This window comes from Martes martes (genome assembly GCF_963455335.1).
Source record: "Martes martes genome assembly, chromosome: 7".
Lineage (NCBI taxonomy): Eukaryota > Metazoa > Chordata > Mammalia > Carnivora > Mustelidae > Martes > Martes martes.
In genome coordinates, this window is record NC_137894.1 from 72,470,390 (window position 1) to 72,482,967 (window position 12,578).

Sequence of the window (12,578 nt, forward strand, 5' to 3'; positions counted from 1 at the left end):
TCTTGCCACATATTTCGCACTCTGTCTAATGGTCATTGCCTGGTTCCACAGCCACACACCTTCCATTGCAAAAGTAAAGTTGGAAGTTTCTTCGGTGACTCTTTGGGTGCAGCAATACTCAAACCACTACCCAGAAAGAGAAGAAGCTGATGTCCACTCTCAAGTTACAAGGGCTTCCAGAATCCCCATACTTTAGTTTTCCCATCTATTAGCTGCCAGAAACGTAGCGGGTTAGAACATCGAGAGAGCCAGGATCTGTGTTCCAGTCTCGATCTGAATACTAACATGACATCTTTGTGTCAGTTTCAAATTCCTTCTCTGTAAAATGGAGAAATAGGGCTCATGACTTTGAACTCTAACCATGTGACTTTTTTTTTTTTTAATTTGACAGAGAGAGAGAGAGAGATCACAAGTAGGCAGAGAGGCAGGCAGAGAGAGGGAAGCAGGCTCCCCGCTGAGCAGAGAGCCCAATGTGGGGCTCGATCCCAGGACCCTGAGATCATGACCTGAGCCGAAGGCAGAGGCTTTAACCCACTGAGCCACCCAGGTGCCCCTAACCATGTGACTTTATTCAAACAAAACAGGTGGCTTCTTGCTGGAGATACCTGCATGGCTTCCAGCTTCCCTCCTAAGAGGTAGCTATCAGTGCAGCAGCTCAGCAAAGTGGAAGGGAAGCTGGCTTCACTCACTACTCCCATCTTTCTCCACTGGGGCACTCTCTTCTCCCCAGAGAAAAGCCTAATCACAAATCTTAATGGACAAGACCTCTTTGTAGCTGGTCAGAAAAACCTCCACCCAGGAGTCCCAAGAGTGACCATTAAACTTCCTAAATAGGAAACAAAGTGAGGACTCTTTGGGTCTTGGATAAAGGCATAGATTTGAAAACACATAGGTTTAAGTAGGGTATGGGAAAGCAGAGGCACAGGGCAGCAGGGCTGGAGCAGGAAAAGCTGTAACTTCACTTTATTTGTATTTCCTCCCACACAAAACCATCATAACAGGAACAGAGATGGGCAGGGAAAGGGCTGAAAATGTGTTCAATGTGCATATTCTCAGGGCTATTCCAGCGAGCACTTGAGGCGCAGCACCTGTTGGAACAGCTTCAGATCCAGCACTAATTCCTCCCACCCTCGCCTGAAGTCTTCAGATTGGTGGCTTGAGCCCTGCAATTAATTCTCATCCTTTGCCCACCTTGATGGAAGGCAGGAAAGCAGACTGAAATGCTCCACTCTGATGGGCAGATGTACTGTACTTTCTGTGCCACAGGAGCAGAACTTGAAGCTGCTTCCAAGGCTCTGGAACACTTGCAGCAGGGCTAGAGGCCAATGGTGTATGAGCGGCCTGTGGGATTGTGAATAGCAGAACAGACTGGTGCTGTCACAGCCCACTCATACCACACCTTCTTGGAATTGCTGCATCGCCAGAAACGCACGCAGATGGTCTGGCCTTCACGTACCGTAATGGGCTGCTGCAAGAAGAAAGACAGGGAGGTTCAGAGTAGAGCTGATGAACTCTATGTGGCAATGTACTGCTGAGCTGAGCATGGAGAGAAAAGGATAAAACGTGACATTCCAACCCTCATCAAGTTTATTTGAAGTCTTTCAGAATGAATAATGAGAACTGAACCATCAGACACTGAACAGATCATCGAAAGTGTAATGAGTGCCGTGAACATTCAGAGAACACGCGCTTACAAGAGCACCTAGGAGAGGGAGCGTGCACCTAGTCCCAGTGGTCCCGGAAAGTTATTGTACAAGAGGAATGTTTAAGGAGACCTGGAAGATAAGTACGCTGGGTGAAAAGATGAACAAAGAACTTTCCAGAAAGGAGAAAGGTGTGAATGCCTGAAGCAGGAAAAAAGACAGGGTATTAGAATCATGATGAGCACTGAGTAATGTACAGATTTGTTGAATCATTATGTTGTACATCTGGAACTAATGTAATCCTGTTAATTATACTTCAGTTAAAAAAAAAAAGAAGAAGAAGAAGAAGAACATCCATAGGGCTGGCGCAATATAATCAAGGGGACGGTAGCTGAAAAAACCACCTAAAACTAGATCACACCAAGTCTTACAATGTTAAATCTTTATCCTGAGGGCAGTAGGAAGTCAATGAAGGGCTGGGTTTTGTTTTTCTTTTTCTTTTCTTTTTTTTTTTTTTTTAAGATGTATTTATTTATTTATTTGAGAGAAAGAGAGCTTGTGTGCACAAGCAGAGGGGTAGGGAGAGGGAGAAAGAATCCCAAGTAGAATCCATGCTTAGCGTGGAGCCCAACACCCATGCTGGGCTCAACCTCAGGACCCCAAAATCACAACCTGAGCCGAAAGCAAGAGCAGACACTTAACTGCACCACCCAGGCAGCCCGAAGTTGTTGAAGGGTTTTAAGCAGGACAGAGACATGATCAGATCTGGGTTTTTAAAAGATGATTCTTGCTTAAGGTAGAGACTAGACAGAAGAGTAGACAGAGGAGATGTTGGGAAGCCAAGTAGAAGGCACTGAAGACATCTCAAGACCTACAACAGGGCTCCAGGAGCATGTGGGAGCAGCAGAACATGGGTCACAGTCAAGCATCATTGTGAGAGTAGGGAAGGGGCAGAATACCAATAGCAAAAGTTACTTCCTTAACCCACTGAGTGTAAAAGGTGATTCCTACCTTAATGGGGAAAAGGATGGGAAACCATGAGAACATCCCAGGAGAGTGAGTCTCTGGACGGATACCTATGTGAAAAAGAAATTAAAAAATTGTGGTCTCTGTGAGTCTACTTTTTGCCTGGATTGAGGGGAGTGTCTTTTGTGAACGGAGAAATAAGTAATCAAAGACCCACATTCACGGATGTCCTGGGCTCCCTGTGACTCTAAGTGAAGCATGTACATAAGCTGCCCAGGTAACATACTCACACCCTGCCACCCACTACCCCAGACACTCACTCAGGGTGATGTCCTGATAAAGCACAGTCTCAAAGTAGCCCGCAAAACCATGAAGTACTGTGTTCACCTCCACGGGAAACTCCAAGGTGCAGTAGCGGTTGTTGTCAATCATAGGATCTGTTAGGGAAGAGTTGTGTGGATGACAAGGGACCAGAAGTTCTAGATAACTTGGTAAAGTAATAGCAAGAACTAACAAGGGAAGCTTAGAGAGAGCAGAACCGGGATAGCAAGAAACCAGAAGGTAAGCTCTCGCCCATTCAGTCAGAGGACAGTCACACAGGAACCCACCTCTGTTGGGATGGCTGAAGGTGAAACAGGGCTGGGGCGCAGACAGCTGGTGGAAGTTGTGTAGCCGCACCACGTAAGGCATCTCAAATTGGGCCTGTCCCGAGAGACCGAGCAAGAGCTAGAGCAGATAGGCAAGACACACCACTCTCCCAGGGAAAGAAGCCTGAGCCTCCCGGACACAGAAAAAGATAAAAACATTTTCACTTCAACCACTCGCCCACATCCCCATCTCCTTCACCTCTTCACCTTCTCCAGTGGAAGAAAATAGTTGATGTTAATATAGGAAAGAAAAAAAAAAAAAAGAGAGAGAACTAAAGAAAATAGAGCTCTCCAGAAGAGAGTGGCTTTTTACCTCAGGGTCTCGGTCCTTTTCCCGACAGGCTCGGACCTCATTGTACAGCTTGGAGGAGGAGATGGGAGCCAGAAAGGAGGTGTACTCCCCAGGGATGCTCACACCATCATCTGCAGAGCAGGAGGGTCATATAAGTTCCCAAGGTCCCAGGCCAACCTACTCCCCAACTCCTGTCATAGGAGATGCTACTTCTAGGTAAGAAATCAAGATATTCTAATCTAGTGGTTCTTCTGTGGGTCAATAGAAGTCTTGAGATCTGTATGAAAGCTAAGGTCGAGGTACATATCATGTCAGTGCAGGGAATCCACAGACAGACTGACAATCTCTGCTCTAGTTCATTCCTCCCATTTACAGATGGAAATGCTGAGGTTCAGAAAGATGGCTTTATTTGCTAAGGGCACTGACCCACATCCAACCCACCTTCCCCTAAACCTTTTTTTTTTTTAATTTATCTATTTATTTATTTAAAGACTTTATTTATATATTTGACAGACATAGATCACAAGTAGGCAGAGAGGCAGGCAGAGAGAGAGAGGAGGAAGCAGGCTGCCCGCTGAGCAGAGAGCCCGATGCAGGGCTCAATCCCAGGACCCTGAGATCATGACATGAGCCAAAGGCAGAGGCTTTAACCCACTGAGCCACCCAGGCGCCTCCCCTAAACCTTGTAACCTCCTCCGCAGCTGCTGCCCTATACCACCCCCCACACACTCCCCCTCCACAACCTGCCACAGCCTTCCTAGTTGATAATCCATTCCCCCTACTCAGTACATCCCAGCCTGGAGGCACCTTTTAGGAAGTGTTGGGCTCCATCCAGGCACTCAGGCGACAGTTCATTGTCAGCGAAGGAGCCTAGAAGTTCACTGACGATGATGTCTGCTTTCTCTGGAGCTACCCATTCCCGCATGTCCGATGAAACTACTGTCACCTGGCTTCCCCATTCTTCAAACTGCCAGTTCTCTAGCCTAAGATAAAGATAATGCGAGTGAGGACTCTGAAAAGAAAAATTGGCACTGGACACAAACTTCCCAGCAAGGAGGTTGCTACTCACGTCACCACGGCATTTGGGTTCTTCTCCACAGCGTACAGCTTTATCCGCCGGTCAGCCTGCTTGGCTGCCCGCAGGGAAGCGTTCACCAGGGGACCCCGGCCTGCTCCCAGCACCATTAACACCCTAGGAAAGAAAGGGGAAGGCTCAAGCTGACTAGGCAGATGAAGAAGTAAGTATGCAAATCTCTGGGATTATGGGGAGGAGCACTCACTGGACATTGGTATCCTTCTCTTCATCTGGCACTCGATCTAACAGACATTTATAGATGGCCTGGGCAAGGAGGGAGAAAAGAATTCGTGGTTATAATCTCATCTTCACCCAGGTCAACCCAGCCCTATACTTGAACCGGACCCAAACTATACCTGCTGATACTGAGAGTATTTGATGGGGTCCTTTTCAAACACTTCATATGTCTGAGATTCCAGGTTGTCCATCAGTGGCTGATGAATGAGAGGAAAAAGGCAAAGTGAGGCATCCCGCTTCTGGCAGGGGCACTGTGCCAGAATACCAAAAACTTTCCCACTGCCTCCTGAGCTTTGGTAGGATTTTAGGGCACCTACTGCCAGAGACATTTTCCCCATGGCTCCCTCCTCTCAGTGCACTCCAGACCCACCTGGAGCGGGGACTGCAGATAGTCTTCATAGCCCTTGGCAAAGAGTTCATAGGCATTGGGTGGAGGGCGGTTCTGGCTCAAGTATTCCAGGTACTGGAGGTAAGAGCAGAACTCCTTCTCTGAGTGGTGATTGGTGCCTGTGATGATGAACTGCACTTCCAGCTGTGAGAGAGGGCAGAGAATCAGATGCAGTCCTTGAACCAAGCTTCTGGGATACTGTTATGGGTTATGGCCAAAGAACCCTAGTATAAAATAAGGCCTGGACCGACAGTCTTCCCGTTCAACAAATCCCTCCAGGTATCAACAAAACAGCATGAGGCTGTAAACTCATAAAGCCCTTCTATGTCCCTCCTATGTCATATAAGCACCATCATGGCTCAAACAGCCCCGTGGCTCCTCGCTGTAACATCTTAAATGAAACCCTCTATAAAGTTCTCATGAGATCTGGTTCCTTTTGAAATGTTTCTGGGACTCCTACTGCCATTTGCCTCTTTGTTCTCAAGACCTCCAACTTTGCTGAAATTGCTCTCCAGAAACCAGAGAGGAAGACAATCAGTCCCACAGGAAAAAAAAAATTACACATATATGAGTAAGGCAAAAGGATTAGCTGGAGTACCTCTGAAACCCTTTTACCACCCACCTTGAGGAGCCGGAAGATCAGCCTCTGGTGCATCTTAGAAAGAACAGGAAATCCCTTCTTATTGGTCAGGAAAATGCTGGTGGGGAGAATGGCTGCTTTGATGGGCTCCCCAAGCCAACGATCAATGACATGATTAGATGGGAGGTCAGCTCCAATTTCAAGAGCTATGAAAAGATAAAGAAAGACCATTTACCTACTGCTAGGCAAGACAGCTTTCCTTTGTGCTTTTTTCTGCAAGATCTGTTGACTACCTAAGAGCAAGGCAGACTGAGGCACAGAGTAGCAAAACTGCCTAGCAGCCAAGTATACGTGAAACTCCTGATTTTTTTTTAACTGTATCCAGCTTCACTAAAGATACTTTTCATAAACAATCATGGTTATTTCAGGCAGGACATGGGCAGACAATCCTCAACAGTATACAACTACTTTCAAACTCTCTTCCTCAGTGGACTACCAAAATTAGAGAGCTACAGTAAAACCCAAAGATGTGATGCCCTGAACAGGGAAAGTTTAGAGTGCGGGTTGACAGTTCACATTTAGCATGTTGTTTAACAACTTTTCACAAGCCGACCCTGACTTTCAAAAAATTAAATGAAAATGGCAGAATTTTCAATCTGAAGATCCACAAGCTAAAAGAGGAACTCTTTTGAGGGATGCCACCTCCATGGTGACAATCCAAAGTCCATATTGTTTGATATAGTAGGAACAATGTTTTGGGGTCAGGTTCCAACAGGTCCCTGGGTTTAGGAAGTCAAGTCTATATTGAAGGCATAGAGGGGAAAAGAGGATGTAAAAAATGAATTTTAGTTTTTCCCCACCACAAGGCATCTGATCCAAGGTGGCTAATGTGTATCAACATCAAGGAATCCCTCCTGCAGGGCACCTGGGTGGTTCAGGCGTTAAGCGTCTGCCTTCAGCTCAGGTTATGATCCCAGGGTCCTGGGATCGAGTCCTGCCCTGGGCTCCCTGCTCCATGGGAAGCCTGTTCTCCCTCTCCCACTCCCCAGCTTGTGTTCCCTCTCTCACTGTGTCTCTGTCAAAAAAATAAATAAAATCCTAAAAAAAAAAAAAAAGGAATCCCTTCTCCTGGGAACCAAGAGGAAGCTTCTCAAAACTAAAAGGGAAGCTGTTCCCCCTCCCAATGCCACTCCTCGAGTATTAATCTAGCTTTGGAGATATTCTATTAGTGACATATGCCCTTCCTCCAAAACAACAATGAAGTGTTCTGTGTGCTAACAACATAGCTTTAAAAAAGAGTAAAACAAAATTCTGCATTTTTTATAAAAATTGATAAAGTAGTATTTCAAACTGTAAAGTCACCAGAAGTACACAGTTATCAAAAATGCACACACTTCACTTGGCATCTCTGAAACTCCTGATTCTTATTCACAGAGAAGGGAAACCTACCCAAGACCCTTGCAGACTTACCCACCGCAATCCTCTTGCTATAGTCACACAAGGTCCGGAAGTTGTGCCACCTGTCCAGGGTCAAATACACAAAAATACAATCAAATATATATGGCCCACTAATCACCATAGCCGGAGACTACCCTACAGGCTCTACCCTGTACTTCCCCTCCCCCTCCCCTCTGCCCTGGTACAGCAGCAAAAGGAGACATACCACATCCATGTCTTCTCCTCTCCACTATACTCCTCTGTATGTGTACTCGGTGCATTCTCAATGATATCATCTCTCAGGTCCTCTGGAGCCACCAACGGTACCCGCATCCAGAACTGCACATGAACAAGTACCCTATTTAGAACTCCATTTTGAACTCAGGGGGTCCAGAACGCTTCCTTCAATTATCTTGATCCAGATCTCAAGTTAATCCTTTTATATGTTTTTCCCAACTTGTGATTATATGTACCCGTACTCGTATCTTGTATATATCCTTATGTAAATATCTGTCCTGTTCTTTTTTTTTTTTTAATTAAAAGATTTTATTTATTTATTGACAGAGAGAGAGATCACAAGTAGGCAGAGAGACAGGCAGAGAGAGAGGGGAAGCAGGCTCCCCGCTGAGCAGAGAGCCCAATGCGGGACTCGATCCCAGAACCCTGAGATCATGACCCGAGCCGAAGGCAGAGGCTTAACCCACTGAGCCACCCAGGCGCCCCTATCTGTCCTGTTCTTAATTGCAACTGTAAGTTTCTAGAAATAATTGCACATTTTGTATGTTTTCTACCCCTCTGCTTACTACTTTTAGATGGTGGTAGGCAGTACTGACATTTCAGTTCTGCCAAATGTACCGTTTACTGAATGGCTAGGAACAAGAAGGTACCTAGCACAGCCTGACTACCATAATATGCAGCAGGAAATGAGGTTCTCAGCCATACCATGGATGAGTGGTGGCCAGTGTGGATGTGGTTGGTCAAAACCCTGGCCAAGTTTGTGTTATCTTCCTGATTTAGGGGCAGCAGGAAAGCTGGAAGGCCCAAATATGCCCCAAAATTCAGCTCCTGTAACATAGCCTGGAATGGAGATCAAGAGGAAAAGGTTAAGAGCTAGCAACCCAAATAACTTTGACTACATTATATTAGATTTACTAAGTTATGGAAGGAAAAAAAAGGCTCTCTGCACCCAGGTGGGTTAAGGACTTGATCTCTAGAAAAGATCCAGTGGAGAGGTCAAACAGTCTTACCGCCTCAGAGTTCCTGCGAATCTTCTCCACTTTTGAGTCTGGACGAATCCATGGGGAAAGCTTTCCCACAATTAGCGTATTCCAGTCTGCACTCCCCCCATCCAAGAAAGACAAAGACTAAATGAGGTTCAGCACTTTACTTGTTCAATTTCTATTTCTTAACAGGAAATAGAGAGTAGAGTTGAGAGACAAAGACTTTTTCTATCAGAGATGTGGGATAGCCTGATGCAGAATAAACTAAGGCTTTTTAAGAAGGTAAGCAAGAAGAAAACAAGAGTTATCTATGTCCCAGAACTAATCAATATATCCAAGTCAGGAAAGGAGGAGAATAAGGGCACTGTTAGAGCAGTTGTTACTGCCTCTAATAATTAAGGGGCATATGGGATGGTCCCTACCCCTTCCTGACAGCAGTAGGTCTGATCGTGTCTGGGGGCCCGGCCGATTCTTAGCAGGTTCCTGAGTGAACTCCCTCTTGAAACGCGGGTGGAAGACAGGCATGCAGAGGAAATCAAACCTACAACCGCGACAGACCCAGAATCGTCATGTAAAGAGAGTAGCAGTGCCCAAAAAATCCAAGCAACTGGATTAGGCTATCTCAATTCTGCACAACCCTTTTAGCCACCATCAGTCACCCGACTGGACTGCTAAGTTCAGCCCACCTTGGTGCCTATCACTTCCGCTGCACTGTGCCTCACTTTCTTCCCACAACATAGGCATGGAAAAGGAGAAAAGATAAAAACCACGCCAAGTGGATTTTCTATTCTGCTGTCATGGGTTTTCCAAGACTGTCACATCCAGATTTGCCCCAGTACCGCCCATGCCTTCCCCCTCAAGGTTTATCTCTTCTCTTCCTAACCCTCTAACACTCCCCCGACTCTCAGACTATAATCCCGCTCTCCCGGGCCCTGGAGGTCTGTAGTCCCCTTTTTGAGTTTACCTGACAACTCCCCTGACTTTGGGGCTCAGTGACCATATGCCCCAGCAAGTTTTTGTTTGGTTGGTTTTTGTTTTTCTTTTTTTCCCACGCTCCAGGCTCTAAGGCTTCTCGATCCTCCCCCAAGGAGTAATGGTTTCTACCGCCCTAATCTTACCCATTCCGACCCTCTAACCCCTGCCTCTTAAAGATGACTAGTCTGTCCCTCTTCGACCCCAAGTTCGGAGCCCGCATTCCGCTTGCGGAGGTCTGGGCCCTCACCCCTGCTTGGCCACAGCCCCCAAAGTGTCAGCTATTTCGGGGACGCAGTTCAGGTCCCGCCCGCTGGACACGCGGCTCCCACCAGCACCTCCGACCGCCATCGCCGCCATCTTTTCCCTCGCGCTGTCCACGCCGGGATTCCTTGCTATTAGCAGCCAATCACAAAGCCAGAAAAAAGCCCCCGGAAGGCGGGATGAGTCGCCCTAACAACCAGAGCGTCTTTTAGGGCTTCAGAGCAGGAGGCGTAGGGGTGGGGAGTGGCTCTTCCCGCCAATCCGCGCGCTGCACAGTGACGCACGACGTGGCTCCGGAAGATCCACCAATCTCAGGGTCTGATTCTCGACGAACTTCAATCTCCCATAATGCTTCGTGAATTCATGGACCTCTGTTGAGGGACTACACGTCCCATGAAACCCTGCAATAAAAGCTTGAAGTAACATCACTGAGAAGCAGGTAGTCGTCTCAGGGCCAGTGGCGCAATGGATAACGCGTCTGACTACGGATCAGAAGATTCCAGGTTCGACTCCTGGCTGGCTCGGTGGGACTAAGGTTTCTTTATTGTATGCTGTGCTAAGAAGCATCTTTTAAGTCTCCCTTCCTTTCCTTAACACTTTCCGAAGTTTTCTTGTTCTTCACGCTTTCATTTTTCAGGTCTTAATTTGATTGAGTTCTGCGCCATGTATAGTAGCTTTCTGCCGTTAATTAATTCAGAGTTGGTCCTCTGTCACTGCTTGGGTCCATCTAAACCTTGAGAAAATTGGGGTAATGGCTGGTGCTCTTAAAATGGGCTTTGTAGGGCCTTAGTATAGTTACAAATAGATTGTGGCAACTCGGCCACTAATTCCTCATGATTCTAAATCTCAAACACAAAAGGTAAACACACGCACGCCCGCACTCCTTCACAGTGAAGCATTACAGCGGAGAGGAGTCGTGAACGGCCTGGCGGAGGCCTGGGAAAATATCTTCATTCTTGTTAGAGGGACAGAACGGAAGGAGAGGAATGAAGCAAGGAAAGACACAGGGATGAGAAAGGGGATACCCGAAGGCAGGGAGCCCAGAGGTGTTCAGGGCCTGGCAGCGGGGATGGAAAGGAGAGCACAGTACAAAAGCCCCGAAGAAGGAGGCATTGACAGAACTTCGGAACTACCTGGCTAGAAGCCTTAAGAAAGAGGAGTCTGGGTTCTGGCCTCTCTCTGAGTGAAACAAGAAAGAAGTGGGTTTAGGGACAATCAGAGTCGGGTTTGGAAAGCTGAATTAATTGGACGCCTAGGGGGCGCTGTGTAATAGAGAGTTGGATGAACAGTGAGGTGAACCAGACAAGATTTGGAAATGGCCAGAAGAGAGGTAGTGACAGAAGGCACCAGACTGAATGAGATCATCCTGGCTCGTCTGGGACAAAGTCCTTGGACACATGGTAAGGGTGTGGATAGGATAAGCTCTAAAGAGCCATGGGTGCAATGTAAGTGCTCCAGAAGATTGAAAGCCTGAAAGCCAAACAAGTTAAGAAAATATCTATGAAGCCTAAAAGGGTTGGAAGTGCTTTTTTCTCATCTTAGTCTTCATTTGGTTCTTGCAGATATTACTACTAAAGTTACTACAACAACAACTACTACTAGGCTTTATTTTTAAAACGATGTTATTTATTCATTTGTCAAAGAGAGAGCACAAGCAGGAGGAGTGTCAGGCAGGGGAAGAGGAAGTCTCCCCACTGAGCAAGGAGCCCATTGCCCATGTAGATGCAGGACCTTGGGATCATGACCTGATCCAAAGGCAGACATCCAACTGACTGAGCCACCCAGGCTTTATTTCTTCTTCTTCTTCTTCTTCTTCTTCTTCTTCTTCTTCTTTTTAAGATTTTTATTTATTTACTTGACAGAGGGAGAGAGATCACAAGTAGGCAGAGCAGCAAGCAGAGAGAGAAGGGGAAGCAGGTTCCCCGCGGAACAGAGAGCCAGATGTGGGGGTCGATCCCAGGACTCTGAGATCATGACCTGGGCTGAAGGCAGAGGCTTAATCCACTGAGCCATCCAGGTGCCCCCAGGCTTTATTTCTGAAAACAGTTTTAGATTTACCCAAAAGTTGCCCAGACAGTGCAGGGAGTTCCCATATGCCTCCCCACAGGTTTCTCTGTTACTAACATCTTAACATATATGGTACATTTATTACAACTCATGGACCAATGCTGATACATTTTTAATAACTAAAGTCCATAGTTTATACAGATTTCCTTAGTGTTTACCTAATGTCTCCTCGGCTCCTCTGGGCTGTGTCAAGTTTCTCAATTGTTCCTCATTTTTGATGGCCTTGATAGTTTTGAGAAATACTGGTCAGGCATGGTATAGGATGCCCCTCTATTGGAATCTGTCTGTTTGTCTTGTTTTCTCATGATGAGACTGGGATTATGGGTTTGGGGAGGAAGATGACAGAGATAAAGTGTCATTTTCATACTGTCATGTCAATAGTAGGTACTATCAACATCATTTATGACTATTGATGTTGACCTTTATCACCTGGCAAAAGTAGTGTTTATCAGGTTCCTCTACTGTAAAATTACACCCTCCCCACCCCCTTCCATCCTATGCTCGTTGGAAGGAAGTCACCATGTGCATCCCATACTTAAGGGGTAGGGAGTTATGCTGACCCTCCTTTAGGGCAGAGTGTCAACAATATTTATTTGGAATTCTTCCCTGCAGGTCTTATGAGTAGGTGGCTGTCCAAAGGAAGTGGGTGAGTGCTCTACCAACACTGTAAGAGGTAGAAGAGAGTTTGGAGGAGGCCTGCTTGTTCTGTGCCCCAGCTGTGCCCAACCAAACTCTACATTCAGAGAAGACTTATTAGATGTTGTTTCTTCTTCAGAAGCTAATTATCTGG

At 46.5% G+C, this 12,578-nt stretch overlaps 1 protein-coding gene across 4 annotated transcripts; it reads right to left on the minus strand.

Moving 5' to 3' along the window:
- Window positions 1–937: 937 nt before the first annotated feature.
- PRMT5 (protein arginine methyltransferase 5) lies at window positions 938–9,829 on the minus strand. Of its 4 annotated transcripts, none has more exons than XM_080808411.1 (17): window positions 9,450–9,829; window positions 8,908–9,026; window positions 8,513–8,598; window positions 8,208–8,342; window positions 7,492–7,604; window positions 7,299–7,348; window positions 5,871–6,034; window positions 5,231–5,392; window positions 4,980–5,057; window positions 4,829–4,887; window positions 4,618–4,740; window positions 4,356–4,531; window positions 3,570–3,679; window positions 3,218–3,311; window positions 2,930–3,046; window positions 2,655–2,719; window positions 938–1,468 (listed from the first exon to the last, which is right to left on the minus strand). In XM_080808411.1, exons 2-17 carry the CDS (start codon window positions 9,008–9,010, stop codon window positions 1,316–1,318), a joined length of 1,788 nt encoding a protein of 595 aa, XP_080664537.1. In that variant the 5' UTR covers window positions 9,011–9,026; window positions 9,450–9,829; the 3' UTR covers window positions 938–1,315. The 4 variants fall into 4 exon arrangements, with proteins under 4 accessions (XP_080664537.1, XP_080664536.1, XP_080664538.1 ...); XM_080808410.1 differs by having other exon boundaries at window positions 9,708–9,825; XM_080808412.1 differs by having other exon boundaries at window positions 9,796–9,814.
- Window positions 9,830–12,578: the final 2,749 nt, after the last annotated feature.

Excerpts from the sequence above, each read along its gene's own strand:
- PRMT5 (XM_080808410.1), bottom strand. The coding sequence starts at position 9,817 with ATGGCGGCGATGGCGGTCGGAGGTGCTGGTGGGAGCCGCGTGTCCAGC. Across the intron at positions 9,027-9,707 it reads GGGGCTGTGGCCAAGCAGGG|GTTTGATTTCCTCTGCATGC; the intron begins GTGAGGGCCCAG and ends TCGCGGTTGTAG. Across the intron at positions 4,888-4,979 it reads AATACTCTCAGTATCAGCAG|GCCATCTATAAATGTCTGTT; the intron begins GTATAGTTTGGG and ends CTCCTTGCCCAG.